This window comes from Pristiophorus japonicus, chromosome 3, assembly GCF_044704955.1.
Source record: "Pristiophorus japonicus isolate sPriJap1 chromosome 3, sPriJap1.hap1, whole genome shotgun sequence".
Taxonomy (NCBI): domain Eukaryota; kingdom Metazoa; phylum Chordata; class Chondrichthyes; family Pristiophoridae; genus Pristiophorus; species Pristiophorus japonicus.
Genome location: NC_091979.1, coordinates 23,904,044 through 23,931,018, shown reverse-complemented (window position 1 = coordinate 23,931,018; position 26,975 = coordinate 23,904,044). Strand labels below are relative to the sequence as shown.

The 26,975-nt window shown below is 47.7% G+C and overlaps 1 protein-coding gene across 2 annotated transcripts in view; it reads right to left on the bottom strand.

Annotated features, from left to right (window-relative positions):
* pdia5 (protein disulfide isomerase family A, member 5) overlaps positions 1-26,975 on the bottom strand; it is a 146,803-nt gene that overhangs the window by 93,363 nt on the left and 26,465 nt on the right. For both annotated transcript variants that reach the window (XM_070875255.1, XM_070875256.1), the window contains exons 4-7: positions 17,058-17,141; positions 13,045-13,090; positions 9,781-9,873; positions 2,901-2,961 (exon numbers count right to left, since the gene is read on the bottom strand). In XM_070875255.1, the coding sequence (XP_070731356.1) occupies positions 2,901-2,961; positions 9,781-9,873; positions 13,045-13,090; positions 17,058-17,141 (284 nt within the window). The remainder of the gene's footprint in view (positions 1-2,900; positions 2,962-9,780; positions 9,874-13,044; positions 13,091-17,057; positions 17,142-26,975) is intronic.

Sequence of the window (26,975 nt, the reverse complement as noted above, 5' to 3'; positions counted from 1 at the left end):
CAATGTCTTGTAGAAATCCAACATTGCTCTATATTCAATGCCCTTGTGTATTAAGCTCAGGACCCCATTTGCCTTTTTACACCCTCTTATACCTGCACTTCCACTTTTAAAGATTTATACATCCGAGATTTCTTCGTTTCTCCACTCGATTACCGTTTAGGGTAGATGTCCTTTTACTATTCCTTTCCTAAAAACGTACTGCTCCCTATTTCTCTGCACTGATCTGCATCTGCCACCTACCTGCCCACTCTGCCAACCTGCCTTTGTCCTGCTGTCGGCCAATTCCTGAACGATAAACTCCACTTCTCTCCCCAAATACTGTGCCTGACTTGCTGAGTGTTTCCAATATTATCTGTTTTTAGATTTCCAGCATCGTTGCTTTTTTTTTTGTCCTCCTGCAAACCTTCCCCACATTTAGTCCTGCCTTTCCTCTCTCAGAGGCTGAGCAATTCAAGTCTTTTCGGCTTTTATTTTAGGTTTCCAGAATTTGTCTCGTTATACATTGCAGGAAAAGGGCTTGAAAGGAATAGTGAAAGGACGTCTCCCCTAAACGGGTATTGGGGTGTATCCATAGGACAACTGAGTACTAAATGAGGCGTACTCTTTTGTCGTTGTACAAGACCTTAGTCAGGCCGCACTTGGAATACTGTGTCCAGTTTTGGTCTCCTCACATGGTTGGTGATATTGAGGCTCTGGAAAGGATGCAGAAGAGGGCCATGAGACTAATTCCAAGTCTAAAGCATCTTAGTTATCAAGATAGGCTGAAAGAGTATGGACTCTACACCTTAAAGCAGCATAGACTTATTTGCACTGGAAAAATGCTCTCATTGATTCTCCGTGATCACATGACCCTTGTGTAATTCGAGCCATTCTGTCTTTGCACTGCGCGTCCGCGATCGAATCGAGAGCCGACGCTCAAAAAGAGGGCGGAGTCCAGTGAGCGTGCATGCGTAGAAGGACACACAAAAAGCTTAGTGCAAAAAGTCACTCCAATTTTGGTATGTACCTGTTCTGCTCGTTCAATAGGAACATGGCCGCCGGAAAACATTAAGCGCCCCTTTAAACCAATGCAGAACAACAGATGCTCGGTGGACTGTTAATCGCTATTTCTCGCATGATTTCTTTCAACTTTAGGCAGCCGTGGAATACAGATTATAAAAATGCATTGCGGAGTTGTGGATGCAGATTGATACTCATGCTCCTCCGCATGGAGAGTTCTCAACCAGAATGTGACAGGAACACAATAAGCAGATAGAGGCCCCTTCCTTCTCGGGAGGGGCGGAGAAGGGTGGAGTGCGGGAGGGGGAAAGAAGAGAGCAAAAATCAATCCCCAATTGTATAACGACCAGGAGTTAGAAAGGCATCCTGCACATCACAGAATTACCATTACAAAAAAAAAATGATCCCAATACGTCAAGGCCTGGCAGCACTCACTTTATTCAATAGATGTACAAACTGTACAGGTTCTATGTTTGAAGAAAAAAAAACAAGACACACAAAAGAACTAGCAGCTGTTCCAAATCGAAAATAAGTCACAAAGCAACAAAACACTAACTGAGTAACAGAAGGCGGAGAAGAATCTTGCTCCTTCATTACCATCAGGGGTTGCAGCAGAGAAAACAGTGTAAAAAAGTATTCTTTGCAAAAATAGCAAGGAGTGTTTTTCTAATCTGATTGAACGAGGAATGCTATCATTTCCTTCCTGTCTAATTTTTCTCTCCTGTACTTTGGTACCGATCCACAGCTGGTGGGAGGAGAAGCCTCTTGCAACCCACCGAACACAAGAAATAGGCCATACCCCTCAAGCCTGCTCCGCCAATCAATAAGATCACGGCTGGTCTTCGACCTCAACGCCACTTTCCTGCCCGCTCCACATATCCCTCGATTGGCTTCTGCCCAAGAATCTATCGATCTCAGCCTTGAATATGCTCAACGACTGAGCATCCACAGCCCTCTTGGGTAGAGAATTCCAAAAATTCACCACCGTCTTGAGTGAAGAAATTCTTTCTCATCTCAGTCCTAAATGGCCAACCCCTTATCCCGAAACTGTGACCCCTGGAGATCGACTCTCCAGCAAGGAGAAACATGCTCTCAGCATCTATCCGGTCAAGCCCTTTTAAATGGGATCACCTCTCATTCTTCTAAACTCTAGAGAATATAGACCCATTCCACTCAATCTCTTCTCATAGGGCAGCCCTCTCATCCCAGGAATAAACCGAAGTGGTTACTCTTCCTTCACGATACTTGACAGGGAGAGGAACATAGGATCAGGAGTAGGCCATTCAGCCCCTCGAGCCTGTTCCACTATTCAATGAGATTATGACTGATCTGTGTCTTAACTCCATCTACCCCTGCTTTGGCTCCGTAACCCTTAATACTTTTGCCTAACAAAAATCTATCAATCTCAATTTTTGAAATTTTCAATTCGAGCCTCAATAGCTTTTTACGGGAAAGGGAGTTCCAAATTTCTACTACCTTTTGTGGGCTGACAAGATATTTGACAATAAGTGCGAGCGCGGGGGGTTTGCGGGGGGAAAAGGAAAACAACCAAGCCAAATTCAATCCTTACCCAACATCTGCAATTTTCACCCCACAGCGATCAGGAGGAGGAATCCTGACCGATTCTCTCTCCACCCACCACAAAACGCCCCCACCTCCCCTCCCTTTGTAGTCCGCATAGCTCGACATTTTTTTTAATAAAAAGGTGCTGAAAAGGAGTTTCTGGTTAGTTATGTCGCTTGCTTCCAGAAACCCAGTGTCCTCTCACCCACTGACAAAGCAGTTGGAACAGGTCAATCACTCGCCAGCTCAGTTGCGGATGGTACACAGAGGGGAAGAAAGCCTGCAGTACCACTGCCGACTGGCCAAGAATGAGCATGCATATACGGATGCAAACTTACATGGTGCGTAGAAAATCAGGAGAATCGCTCGCTCCTCCTTCTTAATTAATTTTCTGAATTCCTAAGGAGACAGGATGACCAAACAAAGCAGGTTAATACTTGTTACAATTCAGCCCGGGGCTCAGTGGGCAGCACTCTCGCCTCCCGAGTCAGAAGCTTGTGGGTTCAAATCCAACTCCAGAGTTTTGAGCACAAAAGTCTAGGCTGACACACCAGTGCAGTGCTGAGGGAGCGCTGCGCTGGCAGAGGTGCTGCCTTTCGGATGGGCCGTTAAACCGAGGCTCCTTTTGCTCTCTCAGGTGGATGTAAAAGATCCCATGGAACTACTTCGAAGAAGAGCAGGGGAGTTATCCCCGTTGTCCTGGCCAATATTTATCCTTCAATCAACTTCACTAAAACAGATTATCTGATCATTATCACGTTGCTGTTTGCGAGACCTTACTGTGTGCGAATTGGCTGCCGCGTTTCCCATATTACAACAGTGACTACACTTCAAAAAGTACCCAACTGGCAGTAAAGCGCTTTGGGACGTCCGGTGGTCGTGAAAGGTGCTATATAAATGCAAGTCTTTCTTTTCACAATGCAAAGCAGTGCATTAGAAGTGGCAGAAAAGACAAGACCCCTACTGTTTCCTGAAGAAACCTAGTACAAAAACGGGACACTTCGGTGCAGTACCGAGGGAGTGCTGCACGGTCAAGAGCTGTCGTCGTTTGGTTAAGACAATAAACAGAGCTGCTTGCTGAGGTGGACGTGAAAGATCCCACGGTATTATCTGAAGAACAGCAGGAGACTCCTGGCCATCGCCACTTATCCAATACCACTGAAGCAGATTATACGGTTATTTACTACACTGCTGTTTGTGGGACCATGCTGGGCGCAAATTGGCTGCCACATTTGCCTGCAGTGACTAAAAGTAATTCGATTGGCTGTGAGCCACTTTGGAATGTCCTGAGGAGGTGAAAGGCGCGCTATAAAAAGAAATGCAAATTCTTTATTTAGAAAAATAAACTTTGCATTTCAAAATTTTTCCACATTTTTTTTTAAAAAATAAAACATATTTCTTCACTCTGTAATCAGAAAGATTTACCAGGAGAGAAAAAGGCACTGTCAACATCATTGGCTATTTTTCCCTGAATGACTCAGTGGATGCCCTCTGTTCGAAATGAACAGCTGCATTCTTTTTAAACTCTTTTTGTATACGTTTGCATGGGCTGTTCGAAATTATTCCCCCTTTCATTTTAAAATTTTAAAATCCTTACAGAATCCCCCCTCCTGCCCTTAAAATTGCTTACATCTTTCCTGGGCGTAACGCGCGGGGGAAGAATGTTAATTTTGTCTTGTACACGTGAGGTTGACTGCGTGCAGCTATGATCTTTTGGACAACTTTGGTGCGTTGGGGAAGGGGGGGGGAGGGGGGGTGGAGGGGCGGGGGGGAGGGGGAAGGGGGAGGGAGAAATGGGGCCGAGAGTCAACCACAAAAGGAATAAAGCACGAGACCAACAATGGAGCTGTCCCATCTCAGAAGCAGAAACGCTGTGCATTCTGTCCTATTCAACCGTTCCTTTGTCCCTGGCTCTGCGACCATCGCGAAGGAGGAGCAAAGGGTAAAGCCGGTGTTCGCTGCACCGTCGCCAACGTTCCAGCAAAACGGGCAATTTGACCGGCAGAACAGAATCTCTGGAATATGAAGCCCGTGTGCTGGAAAGGCAAATTCTAGAGAGCCGTCTTGTCTTTATATTCAACGTGACAAATGAAAAACAAAAAGAGTAGGTGTGCAGCCTTGGGAAAGATTCAGCTGGATTTGCTTGGAAATTTAATGGGCAAATATTGAAATATTGATATTTTTAGAAATGTATGTGGGCCGCTCCTTTGCATTACTGTAGCTGTGCCACTTTGGCTTCTATAAGCCTTAAGCCTGCATCCTACTTTTCCTGAGGTGCTTTTAACACTGCCTTGGGTCACGCACGCTAGTTACTCCAATTTGCCGTGAAATTTGTGCACGCAAGCTCAGGGAATCTGCATGCAACGTTGCATATGCTCGGTGATGTTCTGCGTTTTGGAGGGAACGTGGTTATGGTAAACCAGTTAAATCAAACGGTGCGAGGCTACCATCGTGAGAGGCCACCATTGTGAGATGCCAAGAGTTGCGTCAGGGAGTCCCAAGTACAGAGGATTCTGGGGCCCCAGGTCACACCCAGCTATTACATGTTCGCCTCAACTATTAAAATCTAGAGTTCCCCAAATATTACTTTGCATTACTGTGCCACTTATGGAATCAGAAACGCACTGAAGATTTCATTAATGGGGGAGCATCACTCTTGCGGAGGGGAGGGGAGAGGTGGTGAAAAGCAAGACTTCCATTCTAATAGCACCTCGTCACATCTCTCCAAAATACCCCAAAGCAAGTCACATCTAATTAATAACTTTGAAATGCAATTATTTTTGTTACCTCGACAAGCCAAGGCAACCATTTTTTCCACACAGCAAGATCCCACCAACAGCAATGGGATGAATGACCAGTTAAGGGGCTAGAAATTGACCAGCCTTACGCCTGTTTTTTTGGTGATATTTTGCCTTTTTTGATGGTAAACAGTACTCATCTAAATTGGTCAAAGTTGTGCGCCGGCGGTTTTGAAATACCGCTGAAAAGCGGACCGCCGGCGTGCAACACTTAAAAAAAAAAAATGCGACCGCTTAAAATTGGCCGTTCGGCGCACCCGTAGTTAGGGGGGAAAACGCCAGAGAAAAGCCTGCGTTGCAGCCCCAGAAACAGCGGTAAGTATGAAAAGCTGCAAAGAAAGTTAAAGTTTTTATTTTTTAAATTCTTTTTCAGCGTTTCGCTAGATAAGTGTCGTGTTTTGTGATTTAACATTTTTTTTTGTGTGTGTGTGTTTTTTCCCTCCTCCCAGGGCCTGTCTTTTTAGCGGTAATCGGCCTCGGGCTAAAGTTGACGAGGACCACGGGTTTTCACTGCGAATCCTCGTGCAACGCTGATTTTTATCGTCGGGTGCATTTTGTGCCAATTTGACCCCTTTAAAAAATAGCGGTGTTTTGAAACTGGTATTTTTGCCGAAAAATAATCCACCATCACCAAAAGACCAATTTCTAGCCCAATCTGTTTTTGATAGTGTTGGAAGAAGTGTCATCAAACATGCCTCCTCCCAAAGAGGTGAGCATCTTCCAACGGATGTGTGGTTTCCCTGTTGGCGTCGGGCCAGAATAAAATCAGGGCAACCATCACCTCAGAATTCCAGACCGGAAAAGACCTGCTCAGTGAGATGGCCGTCAATCCCTCAATCAGGGATCAGCATCCTTCCTGCTCCTGGATGCCAAATCCGGCCTTCAAACCCAGGTCGAATGGGATGAAAGAGAGAAAAAATCAGCCAATGCTGGAAATTTGACAATAAAAGCTCAGCCCTATTGAAGTGGGGTGGCCGGGGCTGGGGGCTTGACATCCGGGGGTGTTCGGCATTTGGGAAGGGTTCTGACGGGACAGGGCGGGTTGGGTGCGGGGGGGGGGGGGTGGGGGGTGTTCCCGGTGTTGCATGGGTCCAGAGCGGGGGGCGGGCACGGTCTTGGGATGGGGGTGGGCTGTTTGGGGCTGAGATGGGGAATGACTTCTTCACTCAGGGAGTTGTTCGCATGTGGGGTTCCCTGCCGCGGAGAGTTGTTGATGCCAGTTCATTGGATGTGTTCGGGAGGGAGTTGGATGTGGTCCTTGTGGCTGGTGGGGTCGGGGGGTGCGGAGGGGGCGGTGCTGGGGTGGGTGATCAGCCATGATCTTGTTGAATGGCGGTGCAGGCTCGAAGGGCCGAATGGTCTACTCCTGCACCTATTTTCTATGTTTCTATGAAGGACTACACTCGAAAACGCACCTCTTTTCTCTTTCAACCGCTGACCAACCTGCTGTGCAATTCCAGCACTGTCTATTTTTATTTCAAAGAAAAGCTTTGCATACTTCCCTGTGGAGCTCTCTCCCACACCACGCTGCCTTTGGAACTCTGCCCCTTATATATAGCAGCTGGAATGATGAGAACATGCAGATGAGAATAACCAGAGTTATTGCGGCGTGCACTGATCAATGAGAAATCTGTGACTTGCTCCTTGATGTGCCAAACAAGTTTCTCCAGTAGTTTGCGCTCCCAATAACCGGCAGGGTCAAGTCTTCAGGACAGTGTTCCTCATTATCGCTGCCTCCGCTTCCACGTGGTTAGAAATAAAGAACTTGCCCATATATAGCACCTTTCACGACCATAGGGCGTACCAAAGTGCTTTACAGCAAACAAAATACATTTGAAACGTAGTCACGGTTGTAATGTAGGAAACGCGACAGCCAATTTGCACAGAGCAAGGTCCCACAAACAGTAATGAGGTAATTGACCAGATAATCTGTTTTTTAGGTGTTGGTTGAGGGATAGATATCGGCCAGGGCACCAGGGCTCCTCAGCTGCTCTTTCAATAATGCCATGGGACCTTTATGTCCACCTGAGAGAGCAAACAGGACCTCGTTTTAACGTCTCATCTCTGACAGTGCAATGCTTCTTCAGTACCACACTGGGAGCGTCATCCTAGATTGTGGGCTCAAGTCTCAGGATTGGGTCTTGAAGCCAAAACCTTCTGACACAGAGGAGTGTGCGCTACCCACTGAGCCAACGTGGACACCTAAAACACAGCAGAATGTTGACGAAGACACCATCAAAACTCGTCTTTTTCAGCTGGGTCTCCAAAACATCCTTATGGCCATCATCCCTCCATAAACTTGATTTCATCCAAAGCTGTGTTGCCCCGTGTCCTAACTTGCACAAGTCCCATTAACACATCGTCCCTGCGCTCGGTGACCTACATCGGCTCCCGGTATGGCAACACCACAAATTTAAAATGTACGAGCTTGTGTTCAAATCTCTCCATGGCCTCACCCACTCCCTACCTCTAACATCCACCAACCCTCCACGATCTCTGCTTTCCACCATTTCAGGTCTTTTGCGCACTCCCCCTCTTCCTTTGACCCACCACTGGTGACCGTGCCTTCAGCTGCCGAGCCCCTTAGCTCTGGAATTCCCTCCCTAAACCTCTCCACTCCCCTTACGATCTTCCTCAAAACCTACCTCTTTGGCTAAGCCTTTGGTCACCTATCATGATGTCATCTTCTTTAGCTCGGTGATAATTTTTGTCTGATTGCACACCCGACCCTTGACGTGCCTGGGGATGTTATATTACATTGAAGGTGCTGTATACATGCATGCTGTTGTTGTGGGATTAGCTGATCTCTGTCAGGCTGCTGTTGGTTCACTAGGTTAAAGGCGTTATATAAATGAAAGCTGTTGTTAACACCAACAGATACGTTCAATCTCGGGTAGAATATATACATTTTCTATGTATTTATTAAAAGTATTCCTTCTTCTCTCCCCATGCCAGTCCCTGTGAAGACTGCATGAGGAAACAAGCTATTTCCACATCAAAGGGGAACTCAAAATAAACCATACAACGTGTAGCTTTAAACAGGATGTGTTGTGGTCAGCAGAGCAATATCTGTGTCTCCAGGTCTGTGGCTTCTCAGATTTTACGCATCGAGATATTTATCATGCCTTCCCGCTGCTCTCGGTATGCTCTGTGGTTGGGTTTTGAGAAGAGAGCATTTTTGTATTTCTGTTCCAGACCCAAGAAAGCCAAAAGGAAATTGCCTGCTAAGGTCATTTTGGGAATCAATAAAGTTTTTACTCTCAATAGTATCCCGCCATAGAACTGAAAACACTGGAAGCAAGTCGATCACCATCTAAAAGTCGAAGATTCATTGAAGGGGTGGAGGAGGCTGGTGTGGAGCATAAACATCGGCATAGACCAGTTGGGCCGAATGGCCTGATCCTGTGCTGTGGACTCTTGGGTTAACTTTCAGATGTAACCCTGTTCTGATGAAGGGGTCACGTCTGAAATGTTAATCCATCTTTTTCCAGATGCTGATGATTGGGGGGGGCGGGGGGAGGTTTAAGAGACATTTCTTTAAGCAGAGTGCTGTCGGAGCACATAATGCTTTACCACGGGGAGTATTTGCCATCATTTAGGGGAAAGTGTGGATAAACATTTGAAAGAGGGGAAGGATACAGGGCTATGGGGGGAGAGAGGGCACGGTAGTGTAATCAGATAAAAACTGACATCGAGCAAAAAAAAACATTAAGACAGGTGACCAAAAGCTTGGCCAAAGAGGTAGGTTTTAAGGAACGTCAAGGGAGTAGAGAGACAGAGAGGTTTAGGGAGGGAACTCCCAAGCTTTGGGCCTAGTCAGCTGAATGCATGGCCACCGATGGTGGGGCGAAGGAAGAAGGAGGAATGCACAAAGGGCCTGAATTGGAGAAACGCAGAGATCTCGGGGAGTTGTGGGGCTGGAGGAGGTTACAGAGATAGGGAGGGGCGAGGCCATGGAGGGGATTTGAACACAAGGTTCAAGACTGCTCTGGCAAGGAGCCGGCAGACAGGAAGGGCTGAACGGCCTGCTCCTGTGCTGTGAACCTCCGCGGTTCTGTGATCGTCTTGTCGTGAGTTCCAGCAGCTTTGAGCTTTTATTTCAAATTCCCAGCACTCAGGGTTTTCCTTTAAATACCGTAGCAGTATTACGTTAATATACATTTGCATTCATTTTATTTTAAAAAAAATCCACACAGACAAGTAAACCTTTACAAGACCAATCTTTAAAATATATAAAATGCTCCAAAGAGATAATGCAAGGTCACACTGTGATGCACGCATTACATGTCCTTTATGCTACGAGCTAAAACATTTGACAGCATTCGTATTCTTGTATGCACAAACAAAATGAAGCAGCATTGTCATCACCATTGAGTACCCTATTTCCCAGCTAAGTCCATTATCAGGAATAGTGTCAAACCTTCTCACTGTCAATGTGAACCACATCCTTTGCCTCGGGATTCTCTTCCCACAATGGAGCGCCCTCCGGATCCCTCATAAATGCCACCATTGACTGCGGACAATCAGAAAACAGTGCAGAGTTCATGAATTTCTAAGCTCAGGAGCACAATCTCTCAGTTTTTGAATACACAAACGATTTGCGGTGGTGCGGGGGGGATTAAAAGGAAATGAAAAGACTATTTGCATCTAAAACCTCCTGGGCTAATCAGTGGCATTGTACCTATTCCACCCTGGTCCCAAAGAGGTTTCTCACAGACCTGCGGGGATGGGGAGGGGATTACATCAACCGTTACCACATTAACCACTGGACGAGGCCGACAGATAAGACTCCAACAAGAAATGCATGCACCAGAGTCTGTCTCCCAATCCACCCCCACCATTGAACAGAGGAGATTATGATTAAGGCTCAGTTCACAAGTGAAGGGTTAAAGCCACATGTAAAAAGAAAAAAAAAACCGATGGCCTCTTCCACAAGAGGGATCAAATATTTTCAGCATGAAGACAAAGTGTTGGATTTTTTCCTCCAGTTGCTAGTTTGAGCCAGAAAGCTGGTATCGAGGCAAGGATTACTGGTCTGCAGCGGGCCGTCAAGGCGCCCCCCCACCTCCGCCAGAACCTGAATACCATCACTGTCACGGGGCATTAGTACACTGACGAGCTGGACCACCGGGGATCTCCACACATCGATCCTCAAAAAGAGCCAGAGAGCGGGATCATTCGGCATCGAACCGCTCGGTTCATGAGGAACAACTTAAAAAACTTCGGCTTGGGAGGAGACAGAAATTGTTCAAAGATTGTAAACTGTTTAGGAAAAAATGCTGGGGGTGGGGAGGGGGGAGGGGGGGTTACGGCCGCAGGTCCGAACTGCCGAACGACAAATTTAGGTGGATAGAGAACAGGAGCGATGGCAGGAAGCCCTTCACGCAATGAGTATGTGAAAAAGACCGGGGCAACTTTGGAAATCATTCAAGAATAAAAATCGGATGTTATCGGGTGGGGGGGGGGGGGGGTGGGGTGGAGATGAGGGGCCCCACAGATTTTGGATGGGCCAAATTTGAGAGTTTTATCTGTGCAAACACTAGGTGTTCGGTTGCGCACGGACAAATCTGAAGCACTTTCGTCATTTGAAGAGATTTCCCCCCCAAAAAATGCGCATCTGTGTTTCTCTCAATTTGTAAGTCCAGTTTAGCTCAAACACTGTCGCACCATTACCGCCACGGAAGTTATACATCTTACACAAGCATCCGTATACAGAGTCAGGTTAACCAAATGACTCCCGCTCGTATGGTCTTCAACCACAAAATGGGATGTAATTTTAACATTTCCTGCCTTTGGATCGTTACATCAAGCTCCTCATAGTCCTTTTTACATAGAAGCACTGTTATATCTTACTACTGGGCAAGGCTAGCTGCATTAACTCTCTGGTGACTGGATCACCGTGGCAGTGATTTTTCCGCTCCATGGATGTAACTAGTAGAGTGGACAAGGGAGAACCAGTGGATGTGGTGTATTTGGACTTTCAAAAGGCTTTTGACAAGGTCCCACACAAGAGATTGATGTGCAAAATTAAAGCACATGGTATTGGGGGTAGTGTACTGACGTAGATAGAGAACTGGTTGGCAGACAGGAAGCAGAGAGACGGGATAAACAGATCCTTTTCAGAATGGCAGGCAGTGACTAGTGGGTTTCCGCAGGGCTCAGTGCTGGGACCCCAGCTATTTACATTATACATTAATGATTTGTATGAGGGAATTGAGTCTAATATCTCCAAGTTTGCAGATGACACTAAGCTGGATGGCGGTGTGAGCTGTGAGGAGGATGCTAAAAGGCTGCAGGGTGACTTGGACAGGTTAGGTGAGCGGGCAAATGCATGGCAGATGCAGTATAATGTGGATAAATGTGAGGTTATCCACTTTGGTGGCAAAAACACAAAGGCAGAATATTATCTGAATGGCAGCAGGTTATGAAAAGGGGAGGTGCAACAAGACCTGGGTGTCATAGTACATCAGTCATTGAAAGTTGGCATGCAGGTACAGCAGCCGGTGAAGAAGGCAAATGGTATGTTGGCCTTCATAGCTAGGAGATTTGAGTATAGGAGCAGGGAGGTCTTACTGCAGTTGTACAGGACCTTATTGAGGCCTCATCTGGAATATTGGGCCCAAGTTTCGGCCTGAGTTGCTCCTGATTTTTTGGAGCAACTGGTGTAGAACGGAGTATCGTAGAAATTCAAATTCTCGGCATTTAGTTTGCTCCAGTTCTAGTCAGTTAGAACAGTTTCACTTTGGAACAGAATTTTCTTTTCAAAAGGAGGCGTGTCTGGCCACTTACGCCTGTGTAGGGGGGGGGAGGGATGGAAGTGTGTGCGTGTGGGCGTGTGTGAATGGGTGTGGGCGCGTGTGTGTGGGGTGTGGGTAGTGTGCTAGTTTCGATAGCTGTGTGGGTCGGAGAGGAATTTCCCCAGATTTCTTTCTCCCTAAATTGGCCTGGGTTTTTAAGCTGGTTTTTGCCTCTCCCAGGCGATCTCATGGCTCCGGTTGGGGTGGAGTGTAGAATGTTTCAGTTGTGTGGGGCGGACTGGTTGGGCTGGGTGCTCTTTACCTTTCTGCCATTGTTCATAGGTTTATATGTAACCTTCAGGGCTGCTGACCGAGGGCCGTGTGGCTCTTTGTCGACTGGCGCGGACACGATGGGCCAGAATCACCCCCTTCTGTGCTGCAAATTTCTATGTTTCTATGAATGAGATTGTACATTTCCATGTACTGGGTTCAGTGCATTAGATGAGAAACGTCAGCCAAAGGTAGTTATTGTTCCTTGTCCTCTGCTGAAGATTTTATTGTGGGTAGAGCAAAGAAAAGGTGCGTGTGCGGAGGGCCAAGGAAACAGATCCCAAAGTAGACAGCTCACATAGTCTCCTTCGACAGGAAGCAGACGCACAGCCAAAGGAACCTCTTGGCTGCAGTCTTTGCTCGACTCTTTTACAGCAACGACAATGACATGCGAGCAAGGCTATACATTGGAGCCCCGTAAAACGAACTGAAATCAAACTACTTGCAACAGATGGAGCGGGCAAGCACTGGAGAGTTTCACTCTTCTTCGAGTGCAACCCACCAAGACCTGTAGCCGGGAATGCTGCAACGATAAAGACAATGCACCGCCCGAGTAATCACACAGAAACCAAGGAGTGTGCAGTTGGCCACGATTACACGGCACAAATATTTATTACCTTGAAGGTTTCAGGCCTGTCGTATTCGACATGGAAAGCCCCGTCCCTAGGGAGCCGGAAACAAGCAGATATCAGTATCTTTACAGTACAAGTACGAACATCCTTCCGTGCGCCCCCCCCCCCCCCCACCTTTCCTCAAAAATGTACCTCAAACACCAACGGAACCTCCCCTTCCACCTCCCCCTCCTCAAAACCGACAGGCCAGTTTAACCGACACGGGAACATCCGCCTGGCGTAGCTTCAGAATGGCACGAATTGATTCAAACGCTTTCCCCACAACAGCCAGCATAACGAGGCAGCCTGGATTTGGCGGCAAACATTTTTTGTTCTAAATTGAAGTTAAACACACCACGGTGCCAGTATCAGTTGGCTCGGAAGTAGAGGCATTACAGTGAACACGGCGTTCCTGGGCTTGGTAGGTGATAATAACACTAGGTACACCTGGTCTGGCTAGGGCTCGTAGTCCAGCAACCCCTGACTGCAAGTGCACACACATGTTGATGTTGGGTGGCGTCAGTCACTCAACCGTGATGGTTCCAATGGTTGAACACCTCACCAACATTCATCGGCTACGCTCATGTGTGACCACTAAGTAAGGGTCTGGGGGGGGGGGGGGTGGGGGGGGGAACCCCCAGTCCAGCATAAATTGCTACCTACAGGATAGAACAGGACGGAGAGAGAAAATAAAATGACAGAATTTTAAAAGCAATCTTTGAAGATTCCCGACACGAGCCAGTCTCAAATACATTTTGATTCGGGGTTCATAGGCAGGGCAAAGTAAGATTTGCTGAGAATTTCAGTTTTGCTTTTCTTGAGCATGTTGGTCAACTTTCCCCAATAACTGGTTGGGTGTTTTCCTCCACAAAAATAGACCGTAGCACACCTTGACATTACGGGACACACTGAGAAGGACTTCAAGCATGTACCCAGACTTGGTGATCAAGCAGGGGCTTCAAAAGCCATCACTTTCATATGTCTGTCACCCTCATTACCTTTTGGCACAGATAGTTTGTCACTGTCTGGTTACATTTCTTCAAAGGTAGACTGGTGCTGCAGCCACTGACACATTAATCTCTACTGAGCGCTAAGGCGTGTGTGAGATTCCTTGCATTTAATGGACAAATGCGGCACCCAGTTCTGGAGCGACACAGAGCTGGGAGGTCCCAGATCAGTCCCCTGCTCTCTTCAAAACTAGCTGATCTCAGCCAAGGTGGCGATAAAACCTTTTTAATTAGCATCATTTGGCCGTGGAGAGATAAAATAACCAGCCAACATTTATGCTCCTGATCATTATCTAGTGGCCACGACCAACGCTCCCGTAAATTTTTTTGGGCCCATTTTTGAGGTGTTTTTGCATCGAAAAGCCAGCTGCACGGGATCCTTGGAGCGAAAGGAACATTGGCCATGACCAGACCGTGCATGTTTGGACTGGGTCAGGGGCAGTTGTGATGTTTTGCTACAGTCGAAGGTCCTGCTGGCACTCATCGTCTAGTGTCTCACCTGAAGAACGCTACTCGACAAATTACCCAAAAGTGCCAGCCCTGGCTCAGTGGTAGCACTCTCACCTGAGTCAGCAGATTGCGAGTTCAAGTCCCACTCCAGAGACTTGAACACACAAACTAATCTGGCATTTCAGTGCAGTGCTGAGGGAGTGCTGCATTGTCGGATGTGCCGTCTTTTGGATGAAGCGCTAAACCGAAGCCCCATCTGCTCGCTCAGGTGGATGCAAACGATCCCAGGACATTATTAAAGAAGAGCATGGGGAATTATCCCTGGAGTCCTGGCCAACATTTATCCTTCAACCAACACCTACATCCAATGATCTGGTCATTTAATTCCTTGCTGTATGTGGGACTTTGCTGTGTGCAAATTGGCTGCCGCGTTTTCTAACTTTCCACAATGATTGCACTTAAAAAAAGACACGCATTTATATAGCGCCTTTCACGACCACTGGACATCTCAAAGCGCTTTACAGAGAATGAAGTACTTTTGGCGTGTTGTCACTGTTGTAACGTGGGAAACGCAGCAGCCAATTTGCGCAAAGCAACTCCCACAAACAGCAATGTGATAATGACCAAACGTTACAGACCCAATCCACATCTGGACCGGGGTCAAACAGGGCTGCCTCATCGCCCCAACCCTCTTTGCAATCTTCCACAATGCCATGCTCCACCTCACAGTCAACAAGCTTCCCGCTGGAGTGGAACTAAACTACAGAACCAGTGGGAAGCTGTTTAACCGTCGCCGCCTACAGGCCAGGTCCAAGATCACCCCACCCTCTGTTGTTGAGCTACAGTATGTGGACGACGCCTGCGTCTTCTGCGCACATTCTGAGGCTGAACCCCCGAACATATTCGATGTATTTACTGAGGCGTACGAAAGCATGGGCCTTACGCTAAAACATCCATAAGACAAAGTTCCTTCACCACCCTGTCCTCGCCACAAAGCACTGTCCCCAGTCATCAAGATCCACGGCGCGGCCCTCGACAACGTGGACCATTTCCCATACCTCGGGAGCCTCTTATCAACAAAAGCAGACATTGATGAGGAGATTTAACAACGCCTCCAGTGCGCCAGTGCAGCCTTCAGCTGCCTGAAGAAAAGAGTGTTCGAAGACCAGACTCTCAAATCTACCACCAAGCTCATGGTCTACAGGACTGTAGTAATACCTGCCCTCTTGTATGGCTCAGAGGCATGGACCATGTACAGTAGACAACTCAAGTCGCTGGAGAAATACCATCAACGATGTCTCCACAAGGTCCTACTAATCCCTTGGGAGGACAGACGCATCAACGTTAGCGTCCTCGTCCAGGCTAACATCCCCAGCATTGAAGCACTGACCACACTCGATCAGCTCCGCTGGGTAGGCCACATAGTTCACATGCCAGACACGAGACTCTCAAAGCAAGTGCTTTCGTCGGAACTCCTTCACGGCAAATGAGCCAAAGGTAGGCAGCGGAAACGTTACAAGGACACCTTCAAAGCCTCCTTGATAAAGTGCAACATCCCCACTGACACCTGAGAATCCCTGGCCACAGACAGCCCCTAAGTGGAGAAAGTGCATCCGGGAGGGCGCTGAGCACTTTGAGTCTCGACGCCGAAAGCGTGCAGAAATCAAGCGCAAGCAGCAGAAAGAGTGCGTGGCAAACCAGTCCCACCCACCCCTTTCCTCTACGACTATCTGTCCCACCTGTGACAGAGTCTGTGGCTCTCGTATTGGACTGTTCAGCCACCAAAGAACTCACTTCAGGAGTGGAAGCAAATCTTCCTGGATTCCGAGGGACTGCCTATGATGATGATAATCATTTTTTTTGTTATGTTGATTAAGGGACACCGGGGTTAACTCCCCTGCTCTTCTTCGAAATATTGCCATGGGATCTTTTACGTCCACGGCACCTCTGACAGTGCAGCACTCCCTCAGCACCGCACTGGGAATGTCAGCCAAATTTATGCGCTCAAGTCCCTGGAGTGGGATTTGAACTCTCAACCTTCTGACTCAGAGGTGAGTGTGCTACCCACTGAGCCACAGCTGGCACATTGATTGGCAAGTGCTTTAGGATGTCCTGTGGTCGTGAAAGGTGCTTATATAAATGCAAATCTTTCTTTTTATTCCCCTCCTTTTAAGGTCGCTCCCACCCAAGAACCATACTACAACTCAAGGTTGGTACAATTTTTTTTAAAAAGGAAAATGCATCGAGTCACAGGAGCATGATGGCACAGCGTGCTACAATCTCAGTGCGCTTGCTTCACGGCGCTGATACGGGGAAGTGCCAAGCAGGGAAGACGGGAGGGAAAAAAAAAAACCAGGAAGAGCAACTGCAGCCCAGCAGCAGCATCGTTTCAGAACAACACTTGCGGAAATCACGCAGCCAGGCATCCACCTGCTACTCTCAGCCAGAGGATGATTCGTGGCCCGGGGATAAAACTGCATGCAACAGTCACGTAGGCACCAGAAAAGTGGCCTCACTGGAAATACTAAACCTCCGCGCTGAATGGACTTCATTCCCGCTTACTTGTAATGCAGCAGCTCAGCGCCATTTTTCTTTGAGGCCGGTTCCACTTTCATCTTCTTGCACAGCTTCCTGCTTTCACTGTTCCTGTAAGAAGACAGCAGCGTGACATGACTGCAAATGGGAGACACTCACTCTAGTCTATAGTCTCTGCGAAGGCAGCACTTGAAATTCCTCCTTCACAGAGACTTGTCCATTTTAAAAGCCAAAAATTTCTGATGGAGCAGGGTTGTCTGCCAAGAACCCCTCATTCATTCAGTTGTAATGGATGAAAGTGTTATCTGGGTTTAGTGCATCTCGAGTCGCCGGCAGGTAGCAATCGTAAGCGCCCCCGGAGAGGCTCCGCCGACATGACTGAAACGCTTCGATTTCAAAATTCTCATCTTTTTTTGGAATCCTTTCATGGCCTCGCCCCCTCCCTATCTCTGTAATCTTCCCCAGCACCACAATCATCCTCCGCCCCCCTCCCACCTAATTCTGCCCTCTTGAGCATCCCTGATTATAATCGCTCAACCATCGGTGGCCGTGCCTTCTGCTGCTTAGACCCCCAAGCTCTGGAACTCCCTGCCTAAACCCCTCCGCCTCTCATTCCCCCATTCAAAACGCTCCTTAAAACCTACCTCTTTGATCAAGCTTTTAGTCAGCTACCCTAATTTCTCCTTATGCGGCTCAGTGTCAAATTCTTTGTCGCATAATACTCCTTGGGACGTTTCATTATGTTAAAGGCGCTATATAAATACAAGTTGTTGCTGTTGCATGATAGCTATCATTTCCCTGGTAATCAAGGGCAGGAAATGCAAATGTGAGGCACAGACGCACCAGTAGGCCTATCTGTGGGAAACAATTTGGACAAGGCTATTTATCAGCAGATAGAACTTGCACCTTCTGTGCATCGCAACAGTTATTTTTAATTTTTTAAGTAGCACGACACAAGCTCCTCTGAGGGTTCAGTTTGTAAACGCACCTGCTCAGAATAGGGTTGGAAGAAGGAGGGCAGGAAGAGGCTCGTGAGGAGCATTAATGATGGCGTGGACCAGTTGGGCCGAATGGCCTGTTTCTTTGCTGCAAATTCTACGTAAATAATCAAGGGCATTGGCAGGGTAGGTATGGAATGACGCTTCCGCTGGAAAACCAAGAAAAAGGGATACGATCTTAAAAATGTGCACGCACTGCCCCTGAAGCTCACAGGTGCAGTCAACCGAGGTGTTTAGCAGGAGATAGATACTTGCTTGGGGAGGAGAGATATTAAGGGATATGGAGAAAGGTGGCGAATTAGGATTAAAACGTCGAACCGTTGACAGCGTTTCATGAGCAAATGGCTTACTTCTGTTCCTAAATACACTGTCCAAAAGTGACACCGAGTCATAAAAGCCTTGAAGCTCAATCCCTGATACCGTGGCACCAAGGGGGCTACAAATGACTTTATTGCACCTGATCCAAGAAGCGAGGGATAAAATGTCCAGTTCGCATTCCTGATCATTACATCCCGGCCTCTGCTGGGCCTTGTCCACCGTGACCAAATATCCTGCCAACATTCACCCGCGAAGCTCACGCATTACTTGGCTTAAGAAATTAATGACTTTGGCATGAAGAAGACTGCTAAACAAAAGAACCAATTTGCATGACAAATTAAGTACTGCTCCCCGCTGTGCTGTACGAAGAAATGAACAAATTATCCTCTGTACAAGCTTAACGTGCTTCTGTGGAATATGATTATCCCCACCCACCACCAACCTCCTCCCCTCCCACCACCACACCACCTACAGATGCGTGTTAAATCTTTGCTGTGATACGTTACCACTGATACTAATATTGCAGTGAAGTTGCAGAAATCAAGCAGAAAGAGAGGGTGGCAAACCAGTCCCACCCACCCTTTCCCACAACGACTGTCCGTCCCACCTGTGACAGCGACTGTGCTCTTGTATTGGACTGTTCAGCCACCGAAGGACTCTTTTTTTTTTTAAAGAGTGGAAGCAAGTCTTCCTCGATTCCGAGGAACTGCCTATGACGATGATGAAGTTGCCCTTATTCATCAATGGATCTGGACAGTTACCGTTGGCAGGCTACAACCAGGAGGACGGGGGGTGGGGGGAAGCACAGCATCAGTGCCTTTGACCCGGCACCCACGTGTGCATTTCTAGCAGAGGTCGCTGAATAGCGATCAGAAGCAGGAACCAGGACTTCCCGCCCCCATGAAGAGACACCGAGGCCACATTTATCACCCTTACAGCTGCTCTGAGCGAGGTCATCAAACTCACCACGGCCCGAGGATTGAACCCGGGACCCCTCAGCTCCAAGTGGCTCAGCTCCTCACCGAATAAACTCACTGAGGCAGTTTCTTAACCAATAAGGGAATAAGGAGTTATGGGGAGCAGGCAGGGAAGTGGACCTGAGTCTATGATCGGAGTGGCCATGATCGTATTGAATGCCGGAGCAAGTTCGAGGGGCCGTATGACCTACTCCTGCTCCTATTTCTTATGTTCTTATTAGGAGGGGGGATAAAAATACCACTTTCACTTTATATTAACTTGTATTTATATAGCGCCTTTAACTTAGTGAAACGTCCCAAGGCGCTACATAGGCGTATTATGAGATTAAAAATTTGACACCGAGCTGCATAAGTAGAAATTAGGGCAGGTGACCAAAAGCTCGGTCAAAGAGGCTGGTTTTAAGGAGCGTCTTGAAGGAGGAAAGAGAGGTAGAGAGGCGGAAAGGCTTAGGCAGGGAGTTCCAGAGCTTGGGGCCGAGGCAGCAGAAGGCATGGCCACCAATGGTGGAGCGATTACAATCAGGGATGCTCAAGAGGGCAGAATTAGAGGAGCGCAGACATCTCGGGGGGTTGTGGGGCTGGAGGAGATTACAGAGATAGGGAGGGGCGAGGCCATGGAGGGGTTTGAAAATAAGGATGAGAGTTTTGAAATCGAAGCGTTACTTAACCAGAAGCCAATGTAGGTCAGCAAGCACAGGGGTGATGGGTGAGTGGGACTCGTTGCGTCTTTAGTCACGAGTGGAATAAAAAACAGCAGTTCAGTTACTCTGGTGACCTGAAACATTAACTCTGTTTCTCTCTCCACAGATGCTGCCTGACCCGCTGAGTGTTTCCAGCACTTTCTGTTTTTACTTCAGATTTCCAGCATCCGCAGAGTTTTGCTTTTGCTTCAGTTACTGATCAGGTCATTAGGAGTTAAACACCAATTTCATGAGAATTAAACACTATAAATAATAAGTGAGAACAAGAGAGTCAGGAGATGTATTTGAATGTATGTCATCACCGCCAGTCAATGTGCTACAGGAACTCTTGTCTCATCATCAATCAAAACCAATCAGATTTTATGCATTGTGCACATGCTGTTAAATAACCTAATCACCTAAATAAAAAGGAAACCAGTTATATTGCACATTGAAGATAATAAATGGAACAGGAAATGTCAATCCAGACCACTATGTTAAGTAGGGAAAGGGGGTGCAAGTTCAAAACAGTCGAAGACAAATTTAGAACAAAGATCGATTAACATGGGTGGGGTAGTGGAGGAAAATACCCTGGAATTATTTAAAATACATTGGATGCTGTGGTGGGAGGGCTGTAGGTATGTTGTGGGTGGGTAAATGGACTGATTGGATCACAAGATGAATACAGTCAGTGAACAGCGAATCACGAAAACTGATTCCTGGAATGGCGGGGGTGGGGGGATTATCCTATGAGGAGAGATTGAGTAGCCTCGGCCTATATTCTCGAGTTTAGAAGAATGAGAGGTGATCTCATTGAAACATACAAAATTCTTACATGGCTTGACAGGGTAGATGCAGGGAGGATGTTTCCTCTGGCTGAGGAGTCTAGAACCAGGGGTCACAGTCTCAGAATAAGGGGTCGGCCATTTAGGACTGAGATGAGGAGAAACCTCTTCACTCAGAGGATGGTGAATCTTTGGAATTCTCTACCCCAGAGGGCTGTGGAGGCTTAGTCTTTGAGTATATTCAAGACAGAGATCGATAAATTTTTGGATATTAAGGGAATCAAGGGATATAGGGATAGTGCAGGAAAGTGGAGTTGAGGTAGATCAGCCATGATCTTATTGAATGGCGGAGCAGGCTCGAGGGGCCGAATGGCTTATTCCTGCTCCTAATTCTTATGTTCTTGTGTAACTTCAAGACTATGGAACTCTTCACCTCCCTCGTCCTGCTCCTCCTACAATCTCGTCTTTCAAAACCCTGGCTTGACATCACCCATCCGCAACGTTTTGATTTTCTCGCCTTCTCTCCTACCATCTTCTCACACCCTGGTAATGTTCTGTTCTATGGGCCTTCAGCTAAACTTCTCAGTGATATAATAAATCTGGTGCGCAGGTTGAATGTTTGAATTGGTGAACTTAGTGCATTGACGCAAACTTCAACACACTCACAGAATGTACTCGAAGAAAACAAGAGCACCCATCTTTTACTGACGGGCAAAAATAACTGAAGTCATTGTCGTAGAATCACTGAACCTTACAGCACAGAAAGACCCGTCGAGCCCGTGCCGGCTCTTTGAAAGAGCTGCCGTGCTTTAGTTCCACATCTCCGCTTTTTGTCCGGAACCCTTTAAGTTCCTCATCCTCAAGAATCTGTCCAACTCCCTTTTAAAATCATTTATGGAATCAGTTTCCACCTTTTCAGGTTGAACATTCCAGATCCCGACAACTCGGAGTGAAAACATTTCTCCTTATCTACCCTCGGGACCTTTTGACAATCTAAGACCTCTGGTTACTGACCCACTCGCCAGAGGGAATAGTTATCCTCGATCAAAACCCCTCAGCTTCTTGAAACCCTCTATTAGGTCACCTCTTAACCTTCTCTGTTCCAAGGAGCATACTGATAACTTTTCCAACCTCGCCTCATAGAGGAGTCCCTCATTCCTGATAACGTTCTGGTAAACCTTCTCTGCACCCTCAGAGAAGAAATTTCTCTTCATCTCAGTTTTAAATGGGTGGCCCCTTATTCTAAGATTATGCCCTCTAGTTCTAGTCTCCCCTATCAGATGTAAGGCCTTTACATCTTTGTGTGGTGCCCAGAACTGTCCACAATACTCCAGCATAGGCCTGACCAGTGATTTATAAAGTTCGAGTGTGATCCCTTTGCTTTTATATTCTATGCCTCTATTTATAAATTGCAAGTAACCCAAATGTTGTTTTAACCACATTATCAACTTTCACTAGCACCTTTAAGGATGTGTGTAAATGGACACCGAGGTGTCTTCTGCTCATCTTTTCAAAATCGTGCCACTGTCAAAGCAAGGACACATAGGCAAGATGATCCACAAAGTACTCCTCTAACAAAGGGAACTAACAAATAAACACAAAAACAGGCGCACCAGAGGGAACAGAAAAAACAAAATTCTTTGCAGCATCCACCAGAAAGTAGTGCGTGCACCAAGATCATCCACAAATCACCAACAGCCACACTAACCAGCCTCCTCTATGACATGCCACACCACCACATACACTGCATAAAGACAAAGCATTGCGAGGTATAACCAGATTATAATTTACCACAAAGTATCAACCGCACTGGGAAAACTAAAATTTAAGGCAGGCAAGCCTGCAATACATATAATAATCTGGATACACAACAACAACTTGCATTTATATAGTGCCTACAACGTAGTAAAACGTCCCAAGGAGCTTCACAGGAGCGTTATCAGACAACAACAAAAAAAAAAGGACCAAAAACAAAACACCACTGAGTTGTGAAGATCTGCTTTGCTTTGCCACAGGAAGGCCAATGGAATCTTGGCCTTTGTTGCAAAGGGGATGGAGTATAAAAGCAGGGAAGTCTTGCTACAGCTATATAAGGTATTGGTGAGGCCACACCTGGAATACTGCCTGCAGTTTTGGTTTCCATATTTACGAAAGGATATACTTGTTTTGGAGGCAGTTCAGAGAAGGTTCACTAGGTTGTTCCGGGGATGAGGGTGTTGACCTATGAGGAAAGGTTGAGTAGGTTGGGCCTCTACTCATTGGAATTCAGAAGAATGAGAGGTGATCTTATCGAAACATATAAGATTATGAGGGGGCTTGACAGGGTGGATGTAGAGAGGATGTTTCCACTGATGTGGGAGACTAGAACTAGAGGGGAAATTTCTTCTGAAGGTTGTAAATCTGTGGAATTCGCTGCCTCAGAGCTGTGGAAACTAGGACATTGAATAAATTTATAGATAGACAGTTTCTTAAACGATAAGGGGTTATGGGGAGCAGGCAGGGAAGTGGACCCGAGTCCATGATCCATTTTCTATGTCCTCCTCACGCATTGCTTTTCCTCCCATCTTTGTATCGTCAGCAAACTTGGCTACGTTATACTCAGTCCCTTCTTCCAAAGTCATTAATATAGATTGTAAATAGTTGTGGTTCCAACACTGATCCCTGCGGCACCCCACTAATTACTGGTTGTCAACCAGAGAATGAACCATTTATTCCGACTCTCTGTTTTCTGTTCGTTAGTACTTGGATATGCACATGGAAGTTTCGTAACCGACAGGGCTACGGACCAAGAGCTGGAAAGTGGGATTCGGCTGGAGAACTCTTTTTCTGCTGGCAGACATATTGGGCCAAATGGCCTCCTTCTGTGCCAGCTCTTTGAAAGAGCTATCAAATTAGTCCCCCTATTTTGCCCTTTCCCCATAATCCTGCACATTACTCCTTGTTAAGTTTATATCCAATTCCCTTTTGAAAGTTATGACTGAATCTGCTTCTATCACCCTTTCAGGCAGTGCATTCCAGATCACAACCACTCGCTGCGCTGAAAACATGTTTTCCTCATGTTGGCTCTGGGTTCTTTTGCCAATTTCCTTAATCCTGTGTTCTCTGATTACCAATCCTCCTGCCAGCACAAACAGTTTCTCCTTATTTACTCTCAGTCACCTTCTCTTTCCACGTAGCATCTGTAGTTTTTTTTTGCTTTTTGTTTTCTGAGTTGTAACAAACAGCCATTTGTCTTTTTAATCACAATATATAGAAACATAGAAAATAGGTGCAGGAGTAGGCCATTCAGCCCTTCGAGCCTGCACTGCCATTCAATATGATCATGCAACTTCAGTACCCCACTCCTGCTTTCTCTCCATACCCTTTGATCCCTTCAGCAGTAAGGGCCACATCTAACTCCCTTTTGAATATATCTAACGAACTGGCCTCAACAACTTTCTGTGGGGAGAGAACTCCACAGGTTCACAATTCTCTGGGTGAAGAAGTTTCTCCTCATCTCGGTCCTAAATGACTTACCCCTTATCCTTAAACTGTGACCCCTGGTTCTGGACTTCCCCAACATCGGGTACATTCTTCCTGCATCTAACCTGTCCAATCCCGTCAGAATTTTAGATGTTTCGATGAAATCTCCTCTCATTCTTCTAAATTCCAGTGAATATAAGCCTAAACTGAATTTCTAGACATTTCTTAGAGTATGTTATTTCCTGAGGATGCGTCGAAATACAGCAGAAGCAAGCGTGCTAAAATTTACAAAATTAATGTGATTTAAATTTGTTGTACTCATCTGCCAGTCAAGCCAGGACGTAGGCAAACCTCTGCAAGCTTCTGCAGAAACACAACTGCAAAAGCCTGGACCTTGGATCAGTAGCATGGCCAATGGAGAAGTTCTTGTGTGTGGAATCAGGGGATATGCGTATAAGGTGGCCAAGGTTAGGGGGAAACTAGAAGATTGGGAAAATTTTAAACAACAGCAAAGAATGACTAAGAAAGTAATAAAGAAAGGAAAGATAAGATTATGAAAGTAAACCCCTTCCGCTGTCGCTTCCTGACCCAGCACCGCTTTTAAAAGAGCCCAGTGGGGACTCCTCTGCCGACGATCCTGGGGGTGGGATCGGGGGCAGAGCCAGGGTCGGATGGAGCGGCCGGGCCGTTTGCCGTACCTCGTGCGGTCGACGGGCCGGCTGCTGGCGGCGACCTCCCGGAGGGGGACAGGGACTCGGTGGGGGACGAGGGAGAAGATCTAGAGTCCATCGCCAGTGAGGCGGTGGATCTCCTCGCGCCCGACGCTGAGTCCCCCCTCATTCCTGTAAAGGAACTCCGGGACTTTTTGGTCCAGAGCCAGGGTCGCTACAACCGAGCCCATCTGGCCCTGGAAAAATGGTCCGATCCATCCAAAGGGAGAGGAGGAGAGCAGAAAATTCAACAACTTTATTGCTTCTACAGAGAGTTGGAGAGAGGGGGAAAGAACAACAACCTGTGTGGAAGGAGGGAGACTCTACAACATTCTACAGGTGGGTGCACTGGTGCATTCCCCTAAAGACATTGTTTTATTGGTGGGGGGAGAAAAGAAGATTTCTTCTTACAGCTAGGCCCCACACACAACTGAAGCACCCCTCCCCCATTGCCTAGCCTGGGATAGCTGGAGCTACCTGGCTGAAAAATTAGTAATCACCCTAATAAACATCATTGGGAGTGTGTGCCTGGGTGGCTCCAGCTGCCCCAGGTGAAGACATCTTCTCCCCCCACCCGAAGACCATCCTATAAGACTGTGTCTTGTTTTTTTTCCATCATCTGGGGAGTGCACCCCAGAAAACACCCACCCATCGCTGTGAGGGGAGACCTGCCCTCACAGCTTCCCTCTTTCCCACCACCCCCCTCTCTCTCTGTCTCTCCCCTCTCTCTCTGAGAGCCCCTTTCCTCCTTAATCAAAATTAAATTAAGACAACTGAGCAAGGCCCCTCTCCAATCGTTAACTAGGGGAGAGGTGTGCCCCACTAAGAGCTCCCTCTGCTCAAACACCAACGAGGCCAATTTAAGACCATTAAGGTCTGTGACTTTGGGGTGGGTGTAGCCCTTAAAGGGACCCCGTCATGGCGACCCCATCCACGCCGGTGGCAGGGCCAGCTAAGACGTACGCGCAGGCGGCTTCCACATCCCCTGCGCCTCCTGCTGCCCTGCCACCATTTAAACTAATTATGAAAAAACACGGGGTCAAGAGCTACACTCACCCCACAATGAGCATCGAGGAGTGCGTGCGGATGATGGCTGGGGTAGTCGACCCCTCGGCCATTGTCGCGGCCTCCAAAATGTCTGGGAAGGCGGTGTTCTTCCTGGGGTCGGAGCGGGCGGTGTCCCTGGCCCTTGAAAAGGGGCTCACGGTGGGCAGGACGTTCATGCCGGTGGACCCTCTCGAGGCCACCGCGCAGAGGGTCATCCTTTTCTAACGTCCCGCCCTTTGTTCCCGCTGAGCTCCTCCTCCCTCACCTACACCAACTGGGGGAGGTAAGGTCAGGGATCAACCCCATACCGCTCGGCCTCAGGGAGAGCAGCGTGCGCCACGTGTTCTCCTTCCGCCGCCAGCTCTTTGTCCGGCTGGCGCGGGAGGAGACGACAGAGGGCAGTTTTAATGTGGCGCACGAGGGGACTGCCTACCGCATCTTTTGGACGTCGGACGGCATGCGGTGCCATGCCTGCAGGGAGGTGGGGCACGTTCGCAAGAACTGCCCCGCCTCCAAGGCCGCCAAACCACCAAAGGCGGCCAAGGCTTGCGCCGCCGCCACCCCTCCCCCTAGTTGCGTCCGCGTACCGGGAGCCGTAGGTGCGCGGGCATCGTTGGAGGCCTTTGTTTCACGGCCTTCGGCGGGGGGGAGGGAGAGCGTCCGGTCGGAAAGAAGGCGCGGAGGAAGGCGAAACATCTCGAGGCGGGTCCCCTCAGTGCGCCAGGCAGTTTGATCACCGCGCTCAGCCCAACCCTGTCACCGGCGAGCGCGGGGTGCCCTGAGCCCGTGCCCTTGACCAATACCACAGAGGGGCTTGGACGCAGGCAAGAAAAGAAAAAGGGAGGAGTGGAGCGGGAGGCCTCGGCAGACATGGAGGTCTCCCTGATTCCGCGCCCACCCAGGAACAAAAGAAGGCGCCGCTCCAATGAGGCGGAGGGGGAACAACATCCCTCCGCGGAGGAGTCTGT